The sequence below is a fragment of the Gouania willdenowi genome, chromosome 16 (assembly GCF_900634775.1).
Source record: "Gouania willdenowi chromosome 16, fGouWil2.1, whole genome shotgun sequence".
NCBI classification, from domain to species: Eukaryota; Metazoa; Chordata; class Actinopteri; order Blenniiformes; family Gobiesocidae; genus Gouania; species Gouania willdenowi.
Genome location: NC_041059.1, coordinates 14796416 through 14815703, shown reverse-complemented (window position 1 = coordinate 14815703; position 19288 = coordinate 14796416). Strand labels below are relative to the sequence as shown.

Sequence of the window (19288 nt, the reverse complement as noted above, 5' to 3'; positions counted from 1 at the left end):
AGAGGAAGTGCACGAGCACCTCGACTGAACCCATTTCCTGAGGCGGCCCTGGTGCTTTGTTGACGGGGAAAAGATGCATTATTCTCCGCTACACACACACACACACACACTGTTACAGTTGAAATCATGTTAAGTGTGTTTTAAGAGCAAAATGCATGTGCTCACTTAAAATGTCACCAAACATTCAGAATTCTAACCAGCGACCACTTTTCGTTTCGTTTCTGTGCCGTTTTGTAAGCGGTGAAAGGTTGTGGTCTGCATTCCTACAGCCTGACTTAACTCACGGGGCTGGACAGATTTCTCACAGCAGCCGACATGACTACAGATGTGTTAAAGAGCCAGAGCAGCTCTGGAGCTTTTGTGCTGCAGCAGCTCCTGACAAATGCTCCTCATCACAGGCAGGCAGGACTCAGAGCATTTGGTTTGGATCCTTCATATGAGCACTGAGTCTGCTCTGAGGCTGTTGGAGGATCAGGGAGGTCAGAAACAATGATTAAAGTGGGAATAGACCAGGACCAAAAAAAAAAAAAAGTAATTTACTGTGGAAAACTAGAAAACTACTAATGTACAAAATATGTCAGCAAATGTTTCCCAGGAGTCTGTCTTTAATCTCAGTATTCCAAAATTCATCCTCAGAATTCTTTTTTATTTATTTATTTTTTACTTTGTCTGCACATGCTGTCCAAGGAATATTTTTAATACAGCAATGCATGTTTTGTTATTGCAATTAAATAAATGAATTTATTTTATTGCATAATTGTGACCATAACCAGCCCTCCCCAAGGAAGGGTAAGAAACACTTTATTATAGAATATTAAAAGACAGGGCAGTGTTACACCTAGGTGAGGGGGAAGAGGACAAGGAAGGGTGAGTCAGGGTAGGATATGGATGGGGTGGGGGAAGAGTTGACTGTTTTGATGTGAGAGTGAGATGTGATGTTATAGTTGTGCATATTGTGCTTATTGTGTTGTGTAATCAGTTCAGCCAGACTGGTGACAAGTGTGTTGAAATTGAAGTGGGTGACACAGCACCCAGTTTAAGTATAATGGTGGTGGCTGTAAACAGAGGGAAGTAGTGAGTGCTAATACCTAACACTGGTATTTGGTATCAACGTGTCTATGGTTAAGCTCAGTATGAGTTTATCCCACAGCCCAAGTCATGCCAGTGCATCCATGACCAATGTTTGTGTAAGAACGTTTCTGCAAACTCCAAAAAAAAAAAAAAAACCTTGGACTTTTGAAAAACTTTGTGAATAAAGTAAACAAACAACCATGAAAATAGATTTTGTCTGTTCAACACATTTACAATTAAGGGATGTATATTTATACATCTATACTTTTGAATATAGTGTTTTTGTTCTTTCCTCATATTTTGTTTTTTTTTTTAATTTATTTCATATGGGCTAAATAACAAAACAACCAAATGTGTCAAAGTAAACAGTGGTAGGTTATGTAATTCTTGTTGCAATGAACATTATTTGTTTTACTTATGTCAGAAATGTTAGACATATTTTCTTTTGGGGAAACATACAAAAAACTGGGCAGACTAATTTTGAATGTAAAAATGTATTTTTTTTAAAACCCCCGCAAAAAACTAATTTCGACAATTACTTTAGTCAAAGGTTATGAATTTGCTCCACATATAAGTAACATTTGTGGACACTAGTAAATCTGGCATAAAAAGTAGCATAATGTGGCTAAATTGTACCCTCTGGTGGGTCACTTTTGACCCACATGCCGTTTAATTTCTCTGACCCCACTGACAAATATTCGTCACCATTTTAAGTTTGACTCTGAATTAAGTCATTAATTCAGTCACTATTTGATCACAATGTGTTTTGGACACATATCGCACCACACAGCTCCAGACAATAGGCAGGTGTTGTGAACCAGGAGGTCATCAGTCACATTTGAAACCAATCGCACTTTAACGGTCGCGCACACTGCGGTGACCGTGCTCACACAAACACACACTGACTGTTCACAGAGGGACGTAATAAACTGTGTGGCTGGTGAGAGCAAAGCTCCGCAGACCTTGCCCCGGGCTGTTCTTGGTGCTCTGCCGGCTCTGAGCCCATTTTCGGGGACAAACTGCGTGCGCTGACGGTGAACTGAACTTTTCCCAGATCCAAAGTTGTCAGGCAGCGCAGCCTGCGCGCATGCGCACCAGCCCATCCAGCTCTAAATAAGAGTTAAAACACAAACGAGGTGAGTTGGACATTTTATACAATATGACCGTTAATAGTCATTTGTTGGCAACAACAGTGGCGCAGTTAGAGAAACTGTCCTCTGTTTTGCACATTTGCGTTAGTTCTCCTTATTTCTATTCTGATTTAAAACGGTGAGAATAAATCGTTTTTTTTTTTTCAAGTTTCTATTGAAGAAATAATTGTAGCAGTCCTGTTTATTCTCGGTAACAGCAGCCTGGCGTTATTGTTTGTGTGTTCAACGGTGTGCAAGGTGTTGGTGTTTTTCTTATGAACCGGTAAACTTCTTTATTACAGATTGTCTTTAGCTGCCTGCATCCAGTCACAATGCTACGGCTAGCTGCCTTAGCAGCTTCATTGGAAGTGAACGCAGCGGTGCTAGTTGAACGTTAGCATCTTAGAGCTAGCCAGATGCACTGACATTCCGTGACAAGGGGAAAGTGAAGAAAAATGACCGAGATGAATGAAAACACCGGGGCAGGAAATTACAGCGCAAGCATTTGCTTCTGTCCCACGCATAGCGCTTGTGCACGCTTTGTTTTGGTGGGTAACTCGAGTAATTAACATAGTTTAAACGTGTTGGTGGCCTCTTCCCATGCTCCGCCATTTTGTACAAGACGAATGCTAATCATGGGCGCTCTTACACTTTATTTATGGCTGGAATAAAACTGCGGCATGAAGTGAAAACTCAAACTCACCCAGGATCGCATAGATACGGCTGTTGTCTACTTTTATCTTTGACGTGACGCCAATGTAAACACTCGTCATAACCTTATTTACTGTTGAACATGCGTCAGGACTTAAACGTTATATCATCATTTGTGACTGCTTAAAATGATTTTAAGTTTGCCCTGACGGTGCAGAAAACAGTGTTCTGCTCGGGTCTAATAAACAAACAATCCTTTCATTTGGCCCTAAGCGTACAAAACGCTTGGTTTCAGAGATCCCGTTAAAACAAGGAAAAGATGAAGTTGTTTGTAAAACTTAAAGTTGACACATCTTTCCCCATTTTTGTCAATGGTGCTAGTGCTGGTTCACCCCGATGGCACTGTGTGCGCGCGTATTTTTCCGTTTGTTGTCCAGGAAAAACATTATTATTATTGACTGTTTTGTCTGAAGTCGAAATGCACGGTGTGGGCTGAGCAGCGCACAGGCTCCCCCTAGCGGTGATGGCGGGTAGCGCTGTTTACAAGTGCAGGTACAAACTGTCTCTGGAACAAGAGAAACGCACACTGGAGAACGAATCACATCAAAATGATTTAAATAAGCCACGGCTGTGCTCAGCTGTGATGAAAATGCACAAACATTGCCACTAAGTGAGCGTTTTTGCTTTGTCAGGTTGGTGATACCAGCGAGTGGGAATGACAGACACCCCACCCAGTGACGGCCCCTCCCAGGGAGCTGAGTTTGACATGATGGGGGCTCTTGACTGGAAGGATGGCATTGCCACACTACCAGGAAGTGATATCAGGGTACTGAATTCATGTGTTTCTACTCAGGGTCTGAGTGATTTATTTGTATTTTAACAAATACACACTGTGTGCCTTAAAATACCAGCATTCATAATTACCATGATCATGTTTTTACATCATAATGGTTGATTGTAGGGGTGGGAACCTCTGGGGTACCTCACGATATGATACGATACGCGATACAAAGCTCACGATAACGGTTATCTCACGATCTGACGAAATCAATCTACGATAATCTATGACATCACAAGAAAAAAAAAGATTAAGTGAAAAAATACAATTTTTATTTCATATTTCTGAAAGACAATAAATTGAAAAAGTGACCTATGAACAGTGACACTATTTTAGTGCAATATTTCTGTAAATAAGTGTCAACATACCAACGTAAATGAATAAGTATCTCCAATAGTGCTTTCTGTAAACAAAAAATAGGGTCTTTCTTACCAGTGACACCATTATAGTGCAATATTACAGTAAACAATATACTGGTTCCTTCAACAAACAGTGACATAATTTCTGTGACGACCTACCTGCACATTTGAGTGAAAAAGCAGAAAAGGTTTTGAAGCAAAAATTAATAACAATATTTTTTTATATTAAAAAAATTGGTACTTACCGCGAGCACATCGATAATCGATCGTGCGGAAAATATCGCGATACATCGCCGTATAAAGATATCGTCACACCCCTAGTTGATTGATATCCCAGACTGTACAATCTCTAACTATAAGCCTATATTTTATATTTCAACTAATTGCTTTTATTCTTGATGAAATTACAAGGGATCATTATTTTTTCTTGGATTCCTGAAAAAATAAGAAATAAGCTGTAATGATGAAGTATTATGCTTGATTAATTTCCTCACTACACACAGAAGCCAAGTGAGCCAGCTCCAATTAGAGAATAAACATGAATTCAGTTATTTCATTTTTGAAAAATTAAAACAAATACATTTCTCATTTTGATACTGGTCTAATAAACGTGTTAAGCACTGTTTACCTCTCTGCTTTTATAGATAGTTAAAGTAAGATGTTAGTATGCAGTAGCTCTAACGACAATGCAATTAATCACAATTGCACACAATAGAAATGTGCTGTTTTAAGTCCCAAAGCAATACATTACCTGCCTATACAAACTTAATGCTGTGCCCCAATATGTTTTAACTGTCATAATATTAATACATATTTAACCTAAAGGGATAAATAAGTCACCTATCTGGCTGGACTTTTAGAACATATCCTTGTTGAGATCCCTCTCTCTATAGCTGTTTATTAACATTGTATTTTGATATACCAATATAAAGTATTAATATAATACTTTTATTCCATATTACTGTTTTTATATAATGCGTGGGCTGTGCAATCTAAATTTGTTCCGTATTCTCAGTATATTTGAATTATATTAAAATATGTCCAAGTCTAAAATGCTTTTAGCCACAAATTTCACATTTTTGCCCCTCATCCCTTCTTTTATTTTTTTTTTTTTATTTTTTATTTTTTTTACAAAGGAACAATACAGTTGTATTAAAAGGGAAAATGATACAATCCTACATTTTAGATGACATTTTAAATGTAGTAGAATTGTCTGGCTTTATGTCGGCCTGCTGTGGAATAATATGAAAGACATAAAGTTATTGGTGCCAAACAAAAACACTGTTCTGTACAGTATAGGGATCCAAATACTGTAGGTACAGAAACCTCTGTCTGGAGGAAGAAAAAACAACTCAACTAAGAACAGCACTGTGTTGAAGTTGGATTGGATTTGATTTTTTTTAATTTATTTCTAAAATGTAAACAGAATATCATAAAAAACAAATAAAACAAAAACATTCTCAACACAATTTCACAATTCAGTTTACATTTCCGAAAAGGAGTTGGAAGAACTACATATAGTATTTATTTAATCCCCGCAAGCCCATCCATAAATCCCTTTTTGGTTAATTAACTAGCTTCTTATTATAATAATTAACAACATAAAACTATTTTTTTCACCATACAAAGTATTAGAAATGATTTAAAAAACACAAATTCACAGTCAACATACACCAAAATACAGGTTTACAAATATAGTAAATAAACCACAATAAACAAATAGACATTTACTGTTAAGGATTGTCCTCACTGTATCATTTATTTAAAATCGCTTCATGCATGGACAGTTCCCCATCCAGACTGTTCCATATCCTAACCCCATAAACAGAAATACAAAAACCTTTCCTGGTCGTACGAAAACATGGAATTTTGAAATTGAATAGTCCTCTTAAATGATAAAGTCCCTCTTTTTGAATATGTTGAACATGTTTTGCCTTAAACATTATTTGCAAGTTTATTGAATGCAAACCCTTTCTCTGCTAAACTTGCTCACATTTGGTGTCTCACTTTACTCATTTTTTGTTTTTTTTTCCCCCGTGTTTCAGTTCCGCATGACTGAATTTGGGACACTTGAGATTGTCACAAACCCTGAGGCCAAAGGGACCTTGGACCCAGCAACCTCTCACACTCCTACCCCTCCACCAGAGGGCCAATCACAGAGCAGCACGGCCAAAGCTCCAGCTGTTCAGAACAAGCTGGGATCATCGAAACCCAAAGGTACGAAGACACACATTGTTGTGAAGTTTTGGATGTTTTGGCCAAATCCGACCCTTTGGACCATCCAATTGGGCTTGCAGGAGGAAGTAAAAATGACAAAAAAAAAGTGAATCATTATGTAAATGAAACTCAATAATACTTGCTGGGCGTCAGTTTTTCCGGCGCTTATATAGCATGATTGCATCATTTTTAATGGTAAACAGTTAAAAAACCCTCAAAATTCTTACAAAGTCCTTGAATTATGATGTAATATTTCCCTTAATTAAATAGAAATTGGTCACAAAAGCAAGGAAATTTAAAGTGAAGATCCTGTTGGAACTGATATCTATCACTTATAGCTTGGATATGGTCAGTTTCTTACATTTTTTGTATTTTTTGTTTACCTAGAAGTGCAAACTAGGGCACAATAATGTTGAAATTACTCATATTACACCCCTGTTTTAGTGTCAGTAGTTCTAGGTTTGAGTCGTCCTATGGCAAGCCCTTTTAACATTTAATAAGTCTGGCAGACATGTAGCAATTTAGTTTTCACTAGTGGAAATTACATTTGAACATGTTCAAATGTAATTTTGACATGTTGAAATGTTAATTCAAGATATCTGTAAAGCCATTTTCACACGTAACAAATATATTTCAACATGTCAAAATGTCATTTCGACATGTAGAAACTGAATTACAGATATCTGCAATTCAATTGTTACATGTAAAAATGTGTTATTGACTTCCATTTAAATTGAATTGCAGATATCTGCAATTCAATTGTTACATGTAACAATTGAATTGTAGATATCATGAATTAGAATTGCCACATGTCAAAATTGAATTGCAGATATCTGCAATTACATTTTTACATGTAACAATTGAATTGCAGATATCAGCAATTGAATTTCAGATATTTTATTAAATGTTAAAAGGGCTTGCCATAGTCGTCCTGCCTCTTCTTTTGTCTTCTAGCCCCTGGTCCTGTGCTTCTGTCCTTAGAAGAGGCTCCCAGCACCAAGGGCCCCAGCGTGGAGGTTGGCCCTAGTGTTGAAGTTGATTCCAGTGCAGACGTCGGCTCAAACCGGGAGCTGTCGCAGTGCCGTACCTGTGGCGTTTCCGTTAGCGAGGACGTACTTCTGCAGGGAAAATTCTGCAGCTCCACATGTGCCCAGCCCTCCAGCGGCAGGTAGGCTCTCACATCACATCCTAATATTGTTCTTAATCACTACTCTACTGGTTCATCTTTTATTGTTTATTTATTTGTGTGTTTTAGATCATCGCCTGGAGAGGCACGAGAGATTCCAGCGATAGAGGGAGAGAGGCTTGGAAAACGTGTTCGAAAAAAGAGGAAGATTTACATGGATTCTGGGGATGAGGAAGAGGATAATCAGGAAGAACCAGAGGTGAAGATCAGCTCATGCTCTTACCTTTTAGAACTTCAGTCCATTAATCTGATGTCTTATTCATGTTTTCCATACTGAGGAAACGCTGCTTACCAATAGTCACTGTGTTTCTTTCCTTTAACCCTTTAGGAAAAAACTAAATCTACAAAAGGAAGAAAAGGAAACAAAATTGCTAAACTGGGTACGTCAGACTGCTGTGTGGAAAAGTTTTTCCTTCTCACTCATCATTGTTAGCATAATGCTATATGGGTAATTCATTGTATTATTAGTTGTACTTAAAAAAACAAATTGCCACTGAATATAGGGGTAGATTACACTTTTTCCTACTCTTTTTTGCACATGTAAATTGAGAGTATTTGTGGATCAAATCAATGGTTTATTTCTGCTGTTGTAATTCATCATTTTTCATTTTTTAAACTATTGTTCTGTTAACATTTTACATGTTTGAAATAAAGACATCAATCAATCAATCTCACTGATAAATCTAGTCCACCAGTCTAAAATTTTTTGACATGTTTGCTGTCCATGAATTAAATAAGAAAACATGTAAATAATTGTGTTGCAGATTTTTTTATTTAACTTTTATGTAGGTTTCTGACAGAAACTTAATAGCAATGTTAAAAACTGTGATTCAAACTTAAGATATTGTGTATCAGCCTCATGTCATGTTTCATGTGTATATGCATGTTTTTTTTTGTTTACTGAACCATCAGTGACGATGGTTCTGAATAAGAAGCGACCTTGGAGCTGGCCTGCTTACCTGGAAGAGGAGAAAGCCATCGCTGCTCCCGTTAAACTGTTCAAAGAGGTAGAAACCCAGACACCGCCCTGTTTCTGTCAGATTTTGAGCTTTCGACATTCACAGTTTTTAATTTCTTCATCTCCTCTGGCAGCATCAATCATTTCCTCAAAGCAGGAACAGTTTCAAGGTGGGAATGAAACTGGAGGGTCTCGACCCATCCCACCCGTCGCTCTTCTGTGTGCTCACAGTGGCAGAGGTACAGCTCTGTGACATCACGTCTTTATGCGTTTATAAGATGGAGCTTTTGCCTCATTGCTGTCCTGTTGCTGCTCCACAGATCCAGGGTTATAGAGTGAGGCTCCACTTTGACGGCTACCCAGAATGCTATGACTTCTGGGCCAACGCTGACTCGTGGGACCTGAAACCTGCAGGCTGGTGTGAGAAGTATGGACACAAGTTATTGTTGCCGAAAGGTATGTGCAGACAACAATATTTTGCTGAGTATACATTTAAAGGTCCAGTATGAGGCTTTTTTCACCCATCTCCATTTGTTCTAAGAATCCCAACAACATTGTATTTGAGTGGTTTTTTTTCCCCAAACTCGTCTGTGTTTTCTTTAGTTTAAACCCTCTGAAAAGCCACTTTCAGAGCAATTCTCAAAACAAGCTGATTTGCGGCCTACTTATGCATATTCATGAATAGGCGTGTCTGTAGACTCTGACCACACACCCAACAGCGATCACTAGCGATTATCTTTTGCTATGCACACACTGTTGTTATTGTTTTCAGCCAAAAAACTGCACATTACAGTAAAACACATGACTTTTTATTAGGCAGCTATTGTGATTTAGAGTCAGAAAAGTGTGTGCGCGTTGCTGCAGAACCAGAGCAGCAGCAGCAGCTCCTCCTTTCCACACACAAACACAGCCAGTCTCTCTCCTTTCCGCTCTCCGTCGTCCATCACTGCATAAAAGTTGGAAGCCGTCCAATTCCACAACCGAGTCCGTTGTAAGCGCTGTGAGCCACGAATCCGTAAAACATCTTCATCGTTTCCTCCTCAGTTCACAAGCGATGTTGGGTCTCGCTGCATAGGCTGGTGTAGCATCTAACAGCTGATGTGTGTGAACAATGGCCGTGGCTCCAAGCAGTGACTCGCAACACAATTGGCAGCAGAAAAAGTAGTGCAGTTTGGGCATCCAGTTGTGCAGTTTGCATTTACATATAAGGCAATAAAGTATAATATATATTCTATATTAAACCGCAGTGTTTGTTTTAGCTGTTAGATAGTTGGAGAGGGAGGAGCTCACATTCTAGAAGGCGTGTATTATGTCCATGGTAGGAGGAGAGGATTGTCAGGAGGAGGACTTTCCGGTAGGTGATGTCACTTGCCGGGCAAAATCCAACTCGCCCGTTTTGAGCTGATTTATGACAAAATGTGGAATAACGAGGGAGGGAGGAAACACAACTTTTTCAACTTTGGCCCTCTGAATGAGGCTAAAGGAATGTATATCACTGTCGCGAGACCATTATAAAGTGATTTTTGTCATCAAACCTCCCCTTAAAGGTTGAGCTTTTTGATCTGACTGAGTTTGTGTGGCTTACAGGTTGTAAGGACGGAGAGTTTAACTGGAACGTTTATGTAAAAAACTGCAGAGGTCAGCTGGCCCCAAAACATCTTTTCAAGAGCCTCAACACAGTGAGCATCAAACCGCTGCTTTCTTATTTTGGATTCACTCTATATGTCAGCTTAATGTGTTTTTTTCCCTTTTCTTACTAGTCTGTGACTCCATCAGGATTCAGAGCAGGGATGAAACTAGAGGCCGTCAACAGAAAGAAGCCGTCACAGATCTGTGTAGCAACAATTGCTGCTGTGGTCGACAACAGGCTCCTCATCAACTTTGATAACTGGGACGATACATATGATTACTGGTAAGTCTGGTTCGAGTGTGAACTAAATAATTTTCAGCAGTTAGCAATTAAACGCTAGTTTATTGCAGGGGTTCTCAACCTTGATGTCAGGAGCCCATTTGGGGTCGTGAGACACTGGGAGTGGGTCGCCAGATGCCTTCATGAAACTAAGAATATTTTTACCCTTTTTTTGCAACTTCACCAAACTTGCCAAAATTATACTAATTTTCATCACTTTTTCTTGACTTATTTTTGCTCATTTTAATGCATTTTTGCGACATTACTCCCATTTCTGACACTTCTCCATCAATTTTCCACTTTCCAGATATTTTAAGCACTTTCACTTTTCCCACCTAGTGTCATATTTGTTGACCCATTATTGTCACTTTTCACCAGATTTTGTGCTTATTTTTACCAATTTAACCATATTCACAATTTATCATGCTAATTTTTTGCCACTTTAAACTAATTGTTCCACACTTTGAACCATTTTTACCACTTTTTCTGTCTGTTTTGGGCCTCTCGGTGGTTTCGAAACAAAACATTTCACCATCTTTTCCACTATTTTTCTTCACTTTAAACCCATTTTATTTCTGATTAAAACAAGGATTTACATCTTGTAGATGTACCTTCAGGTTCAGTGGAGGTCCCCGGTCTCTGGCACCTTTATTTTGGGGGTCGCGGACTGAAAAGGTTGAGGACCACTGGTTTAATGAATGCATAGAATTAGTGTTGTTTCTGAATTCATGGGTAATTCAACAGAATTTATTACAAGATCAAATAATTTACTGAATCGTGTCGTTTTATTCTGTGTCTCCCTGTTGGTGAAGGTGTGATGCCAGCAATCCATACATCCATCCTGTAGGTTACTGTAAAGACGCTGGGCTAACCCTGACCCCTCCAGCAGGTAAGGAGTCAGACACAGTGAAACACATTTTTGAATGAAAACATCAATTGTTCTGCAACAACCTCATTTAATAATTTTGTATGGAAAAGTTTATTATTGAATAGAATGACATCATAATTCCATTTCATTCCAATGATTGTTTTCCCTCTCCAGACTATAAAGAACCCGAAAGTTTCTCATGGGAGAAATATCTAGAAGAGACGGGATCACAAGCTGCTCCCGCACGAGCTTTTAAACCGGTATGCTTCAAACGAATAATAAACATACAAAAAAGGGCATCTCCATTTTTTTAATTTTAAATTTTTATGAAAAATGTGACAATTAGACGATTTAGAAAAAAAATCCATGACTAGCAATAACAGCAAATTACAGCACTTCTCATGCATTAGTTTACCTGTGATTATATAGTAAATTACATAGAACAAAACACAGAAATATTTTGTATGAAACTATGAAATTAAACAAGTAATTTGAGAAAGAGTTTTCCTAATTGGATTGAATAAACACTCACGTTTTTTTGATAATCTTATTATCAAGCATGCGTACAGTTAATACAGTGTAATAGGTCCCTAATACACTGTGTTTGCAGCGACCTCCACATGGCTTTCAGTATTGGATGAAAGTTGAAGCTGTGGATAAGAGGAACCCCATGCTCATACGTGTTGCTACCATATCAGACACAGACGATCACAGAGTGAAGGTACTAAGAATCTACGACGACTGCTTCCTCTCTGCTCATCGTCCGGTGTCGTTACTCATCTGTCTTATCCTCTGCAGATTCACTTTGATGGATGGAGTGCAGAGTATGACTACTGGGTGGAGACCGACTGGCCGGACCTGCACCCTGTAGGCTGGTGTCAGAAAACTGGACACCCTCTACAAAATCCCGACAGTGAGGCACACACACACATATACACACACCTCGTGACTTTCCCACACACTGTCCCACTTCTTTCCTCGTGTGTAGACGGGCCAGGAAACTGTAATAAAGCTGCTTGCCATGATTGTTTCAGGTTTTGATGAGGTGTTGGCGCCGCCTGGACCAGGATGCCCCACCCCAAGGTGCAACGGGATTGGACACATAAGAGGACCTCGCCATGGGACACACTACACGTTAGTAACACATTCAATATAAAGCTGTTTTCAATTTTGACATTCAATTCGATTTTTTTTCACACCAGTGTTATGGTCCAAGTAGTATCCAAATAAACTGGTGACTGACTATCCACTGTGCGGCTGGTGAGAGGCAAACAAAAAATGTACGATTAGTGGTGTTTACAAAAATAATTACACAGGAAACACACACACGGAAGTTGATCGCAAGAAACGTGGGGGAACCAGTAGATGCACAACACCAAATTTAATTGTGTTTTTTGTGACCTCCAAATTGTATTTTTAGTTTTGTGTATTCATAACGTTTCAGTTCACCTGTACAACATTATTGCTTCTTTTTTGTCCAGGACAAAGACCGTCCGTGTCCCACTCTGTGCTTAAAACATGTAATTTCCCCATAAATATCCAAATATCACTCAAACAGAACAAGATTTCGCCATAAATATTTTAATTTTAAAACAGAAAAATGCTACTTATCTGTTTTTGTTGTTGTTGCTTTGTTTTAAATCAGTAAAACAAAATAATCGCACCATTTATTTGTTGTTGCTTTTTTGTTTTTTGTTTTGAAAATGAATATCCAATGAACGATACACGTTCACAGCACAATGTTGTTAGTTTGTATACTTGGTAAAGTCATTAATAATCCCATTTTAAAGTGTATCTGTGTGACTGCTGTCACAGGCCGGTGAGCTGTCCTTACTCAGAGATGAATCTGAACAAGGAGGGTTTGCTCCCGGATCGTCTCGGTGGAGAGCGACCCCCCACACTCAGCATACCCCAACCCCGTGGACGACGCCCTGAATCACAGACGCACTTCCCCACACAGTCTTCCTCAACACCAGAACCGCCTGATGGACTGGAGGAAAGCCAGAACAGGTTCACATGATTCTCAGCCCTGAAAATCATCATGTCTACACGTTGTGTGTAAGGCAATGCAGTTGTTTTTACATAATGGATGGTTATCTGTATTGGTAGGAAACCAGTGACCATGGAAGCTGAGCGTTTAGGACGCAACGTTCAGAATCCATCACTGGGTGGAGCCAGTGAGCAAAGCCACAACGGAACAAGGCCTAAAAGGTGCCTGTTACTCTTTGTCATACTGCCTTAAAGCAGTGGTTCTCAACCCCCAAAATAAAGGTGCCAGACACTGGGGACCCCCCAATGTGCCTGAAGGTGGTCTAACACAAACATGAACATTGAAGATCATTCATGTGGAGACAGGGCCATCTATAAGTAATTTTTTGGGTGCCCATTCATAAAGTCAGCAAAATGATGGTTTATTCTTCTATGAATCTGTGATAACCACTTTTATTTATTTATCTGAATAATATCCACTGTTATCCAGGAAGTTTATTATTATTTGCACCATAGAAAATAGTCATCTTAAACATGTAAATCAGTGTTTGAATCAGAAAGAAAAATGAGTGATAACTAGGCATTACACCGATCTGATCAGCTATATTGGATCGGTCGATATTTTTCACTTTTTGCAATTTATGTGATCGGCTGTAACATCTTAATTCACCGATCCGATCAATGACGTTATTTTCGTGATGAAACTTTTTGTAGATGCTCCCATTGCATTGTTTTATCATCTCATTTACACCGAAATGTTGTTTGCTTTACGTGACACGGCTTTACAGTATGAGCACCGGACTTCTTCTCCAGTCTACGTGTGTGTGTGCGTGCGCGCTTGTTTTGTTTATTCAGCTCAAGCATGTTAAAAGTGAAAGTCCTAGAGCAGAGCAACGTGCTCCCATTTACTTTTGCTTTCATACCGGAGACTTCGGTCCATTTCAGGGCAGTGGTGGACACAGAAGCGTGGGCGCGTGTGTGCCTTACCCTCGCTGTGCACCTGTGAATATGGACTTTAAGCAACAGCAGGTTTTGCGATGCCACAGTTTGGAAATATGTCTTTGCTGATAATGCTGATGGAGGCTTCACGTAGGTCCAGTGTGGTCTGCCTCCGCAGCTTCATCTCCATCTCTCTTGCAGTCGACACAGCTGCTGTTCAGGGACTAAATGAAATCGTTTAGCTCACATTTACACCTGTAAGTGCTCCTCAGCATCGCATTTTTAAAAGTGGGGCCATGGCCGAAGGAATTTGGTCGTTAACTTAAAAAAACCACCCGACTTCATATGATCGGATTGTGATCGGTGATCTTTTTTTTTTAAACTCACTGGCGATCGGCCCAAAAATCATGATTGTGTAAAGCCTAGTTAAAAGTGACCAAAATAAAATATAGAAAAGGTGGTGAAATTGGGTTTTAAAGAAAATTGGTTAAAACTTGCAAATTAGAGTGGCCAAAAAAGGTCAACAATTAGTTTAACCTGGTAAATAATAGGCATGACAAATCATGAATGTGGTTAAATTGGCAAAAATAAGCATGAAATATGGTGAAGAGGTTAAAAGTGACAATAATGGGTCAACATATACGGCATTAGGTAGGAAAAGTGGTGGAACGGGTTTATAAGTTCTGGAAATATCTTCAAAGTGGAGGAAATGTGCAGAAAAAGCTTTGAAATTTGATGGAGAAGTGTCAGAAATTGAAGTAATGTAGCACAAACATTGCAAGAAAAAGTGATTAAAGTAAGTTAAAATATGGCAAGTTTGGTGTAGTTGCAGAAAAAGAGCAAAAATGGGCTCAAATTTTCCAAAAGACAGAAGGCGACCCCCTCCCAGTGTCTCGTGACCCCAAATGGGGTGAGGTTGAGAACCACTGCCCTAAAGAACATTAGTGGAGATAAAGTCCAGTGTTTAAAAGTTTCTTCTAACACGAGTGTTGTTATTGTCAGATCGGCTCCTCCTCCAAAGTACCTGAAGATGCACTATGTAAAGGAGGAGATTGGAGAGGGGAAAGGTGAGTGGGGGGTGGGGGGGCCTTCATCTCTTCATCTCTCTGACTGTATGGTGTGACCTCCTCTGTTCTCGTCAGCCTCTCCAGAGGACATTTCCCTACAGCAGGCCCTCCACGAATCCGTGTTCTCCCCCGGCCTCTCCACCTCTCCTCCCCACCGGGTGGCTCTATGCTGGGACAAACACTGCCAGCTGCTGCCTGAAGTCCTGGGGCTGACTGCCAAGAGAGTGGCTACATGGAGCGCTGAGGAGGTCTGATGTGCTCGTATAAACTCACTTTGTGTCAATGCCTGGGAAACAGACTGCAGAAAGACTCCATAGTTTAACTGGTGCCACATGTGTAAACCACTGAGGCTCAATGGAGACATGTGGAGGAGCTGTGATTAGTAGATAAACAGATATTGATCTGCTGTGCTGTTTGGGTCATCACAGATTGCTGTAGGTGGTTTGTCTGTGTTCTTCAGGTTGCCAGTTTTGTCAAAGGGCTCCCAGGATGCAAAGAACATGCTACAACCTTTAAAACAGAGGTAAGGTCAGTCTACTAGGAAGTCTTCACATTTGAGCTTAATCTAAGTGTTTATCAAAGCTAAAGAGTCAGAATCAAAGTGCTGAACACAATCCACTGCATTTCTCCTTTATAGTCCTGCAGCGTTCCTTTAACTGACCCGTTACTCTTCATACAGTGGCCTATTTAGAATATGGAGCGCAAGGTTTTGCTGCCGATACAAAAAGAGGTTACTCTGCTGCCTCAAAATACACACTCACACACACACTGCTGTTTTCTATGTCATCCATTAGTCACTCATCACAGGAAACGACAATGAGGAGGTGACATTTTCCACCAGGGAATACACACAGATCTAGTTTACACCCACTTGAATGCAAGAAAAAATTGTGCATCATTCATTTTCATACAAACAACAGCAAGCATTGGTGGCTTATTTTCTGATCCCACTTGATTGATTGTGAAGTTTTAATATACTAATAGAACTGTAAAGAACAAAGGATTTGACAAATGCATTGCACTGTCAGGTTTTTATACATTTATATACTTTAAACATGTATACAATAGACCTGTCCTTTTTATTATTATTATTTTTGACAAATTTAAAACTAAAATATGAAATGTCCCTCGATGGATTGCACTAAATACAGCAGCTGTTAGATTAGTGACACGACTTTCAAGTGGTTTGACCAACTGCTCATCAGCACCTAATAATGACTTGAGAACTTCTGTTACAGAAGTGGTAAAACTGTGCAGCAGCTCTCCTAAAAAAAACATCTCTCTAAATACGTTTGTGGCAAAGTGTTGTATTGCTCAAAAGATAATAAATCATTTTGTTGGGGGGACTGCAGCAAAATCACAAAGATGGAATATGTTTAGTTGACTAATCAAACAATCGGGTGAGCCAGAGAACTTGTTAAAAACCAGTGTTATACATAAAACTGACATTATGCTGTCATTATTATGACGTGACACCTGTCATTAGCATGAATAATAAGCATGAAGGCTGTCATTAAGTGTCATTCGTTACCCTAATCCTTCGTTATCCTAACCCTAGCTTACCCCACTAGATTCCTCCGCCTAACCCAAAAAATGCCAACATAGCTCGAAAGGTGTCATAATTTAGCTAACGCCACTTCAAGGTGCAGTCCGCAACTCCCAGATCCCTCTCTCCCCCTCCCTCCTCGCTACTCTCTTGCCCTGCCTCCAAACTTTCCAAAGTCCCTCCCTCAGAGGAGCTAACAAGCTAACGTTAGTCCGACAGCAACATCACAGTGCACACTGCTGAGCTTCTCTCAATGTGCACACGGCTCAGCAGCAGCAGCAACAGCAGCAACAACACAGTGTCACTGTGCTGCTGCGTGCACATGAACAACACATGCACTACAGAGTTCTTGTGTAACAATTACAAATCAAACATAATGTAAATCAAGCAGCAGTAATTACCTTTCAAGCAGAAAAGTCACCAATTCCATCTTCTACTCCTCCAGACCATACACTCTAAAAAAAATGGCACTCTAGCTCCTGGAAAGGGGCGGGACCTGTGAGCAACAGCTGTCAGACAGTCCATCAAACACAATCCTGGCTCTGATTGGTTCTTTTTGCTCGCAGCAGGGGGGGACTCAATTAGTCTGTTTTTTCACACAAACTACTAGTTTGATGTAAAGCTGTCCTTACATAGTGACAGCTTTAGCAAATATGACAAAAAGTAACTTTTCTAAGAGTTGCAGACTGCACCTTTAATGTAATGTCAGCCTTATGTATAGTAAACTGTTACCAAAGATGATTTCACTTGTTAAGTTTGGTTAATTTGATTCTGTTAGTGTTCTTTCATGTCCTTAAATGATGTTTTCTCTCTTCAGCAAATCGATGGCGAGGCCTTCCTGCTACTCACGCAAGCAGACATCGTTAAGATCCTGTCAATCAAGCTGGGACCCGCTCTTAAGATCTATAACTCCATCCTCATGCTGAAAAATGCTGACGAGGAGTGAACCTCAGCTAGACTTCAGAGAAGACGTGATAAAATCACTTGGAACATTTAGGACGTTTGGTCTGCAGCTCTGAAACGAAGCAAAAGCAGAGGAAGATTTCATCTCAACATGTGCATCTGTCCTGTCCAACAGCCCTCGCTCTAATGGACTGAGAGGGATTCATCCTCCTACCTGACATATTAACTCATATTGTGTTTACTGAATCATTCATAGAACTACAGGCACCTTTAAGACTTCTTAACAGTGTACAGCAGGAGTTACCACAACATCGCTCAGCAGAGTGGCCGGAACTAACCCTAATGCTGTTCTGAGAACTTAGCCACCAGTTGTACTGTTGTACACAAGTGGTACCTGTTGTACAGGCTTCTAAATTCTGAATAACTTGTTTTGTCTAATCCGCCCTAAAATGGTGCTTGTGCTCGGTGCGGATGGAATACCCGTTGGGCTCGGGAGAAGACTTAATTTTTGTTTACTTTTTAAAGTTGCAAAACACAATCGTGAGGTTGAGGGCGAGAGACTTCAAAATGTAAAACTACAGCATGGAGCAGAAGCACAGTGTAGCTCACGTTCTCTCCTGTAGGTGGAAACAGTGAGTACTTCCTCTGGCCCAAAGGGCAGGGGTAATTTGAAGATAGATTAAACTGGGATAGTGTAAACCGTTGTGTGCATGTGTGTGAGTGAATGTACTTGAGAAAGGAGAATGCAATTTTCTTCCATCCTGTGTGTAACCCTTGCTGGTACACTGCGTATCAGGCCGGGAAGAGAATGACTTGTTAAATCAAAGGGTGAAACCCTCTGAGCTCGTTTCTTCTTAGTGCGAGCAGGACTATGAATGTTAAAGCTTTCAGTTATTGATCATCTTGTTCATGTCATTCACATTGTAAATAGTATACAGAAGAGGATTGCCCCGCCTCCAACCACAGTAGACTCCTGCTTCGTTATGCAAAAGTTTGAGATCTGCCTTCAAGAAAAGAAAAAGACCCTCTATGCGTAGACTTTAAAATAGAGAAGAAGAAAAACGAATGCCAGTCTTTGTAAATCTGCGTGTACTTCAGCAAACTTGAAAATGTACATGTGCAACTGTTTATATGCAAACGGTTTTATTTATGTATTATAATTTAAGGGGAAATGCGAGTGACATTTTGGCACCGATGCTGCAGTGGCTGAAGGAATGTGTATGAATGGAAATAAATGCGTTTAAGTAAATGAGATGCTGCGATGTCTGCTGTCCTCCTATGATTTCAACCGACTACAATCTCAAAGCCTAATGAATGATTATTATTATTGTTTATTAAGTATTTGTATTGTCCCCACAATGCCATCTGTCTAATATACAAGCTCCTCCAATCAGGGTGCTGGAGCCTCTGCCAATCCTAAAAATCAGTTTTTAGTGGCCAACATCATACTATATGGTAATGTCCATTATTGCAATATTAGTTTGACACCAATACACTGCTAAAAAAAATACCTAAATCTCTAAATCTATCAATAATTTTCCTGATATAACTTGGGTCACGTTAGGTCAGGAACTTAATAATAATGGCTTGGGTTAGTATAGCGCTTTTTTTCAAAGAGACTCAAAGTGCGTACAGAAACCATTATTCATTCACATCT

General features: G+C 39.7%; 1 protein-coding gene across 4 annotated transcripts; it reads left to right on the top strand.

The window, feature by feature from the left end:
* The first annotated feature begins 1914 nt into the window (after positions 1-1914).
* l3mbtl1b (L3MBTL histone methyl-lysine binding protein 1b) lies at positions 1915-18880 on the top strand. 4 transcript variants are annotated; one of them, XM_028471506.1, is made up of 22 exons: positions 1915-2207; positions 3545-3678; positions 6095-6266; positions 7248-7434; positions 7522-7651; positions 7781-7832; positions 8365-8459; positions 8545-8649; positions 8731-8866; positions 9998-10089; positions 10171-10322; positions 11132-11208; positions 11362-11447; positions 11798-11908; positions 11986-12100; positions 12222-12321; positions 13003-13197; positions 13297-13398; positions 15118-15182; positions 15258-15430; positions 15643-15705; positions 17546-18880. In XM_028471506.1, the coding sequence occupies exons 2-22, from the start codon at positions 3568-3570 to the stop codon at positions 17672-17674; spliced, it is 2448 nt and encodes an 815-aa protein (XP_028327307.1). In that variant the 5' UTR covers positions 1915-2207; positions 3545-3567; the 3' UTR covers positions 17675-18880. The 4 variants fall into 4 exon arrangements, with proteins under 4 accessions (XP_028327307.1, XP_028327303.1, XP_028327305.1 ...); XM_028471502.1 differs by having other exon boundaries at positions 1916-2207; positions 7221-7434; XM_028471504.1 differs by lacking the exon at positions 1915-2207 and adding an exon at positions 2237-2340 and having other exon boundaries at positions 7221-7434.
* Positions 18881-19288: the final 408 nt, after the last annotated feature.

Coding starts and splice junctions, on each gene's coding strand:
- l3mbtl1b (XM_028471502.1), top strand. CDS start 3,568: ATGACAGACACCCCACCCAGTGACGGCCCCTCCCAGGGAGCTGAGTTT. Junction 8,460..8,544: donor CCGTTAAACTGTTCAAAGAG/GTAGAAACCCAG, acceptor CTCCTCTGGCAG/CATCAATCATTTCCTCAAAG. Junction 8,650..8,730: donor GTGTGCTCACAGTGGCAGAG/GTACAGCTCTGT, acceptor GCTGCTCCACAG/ATCCAGGGTTATAGAGTGAG.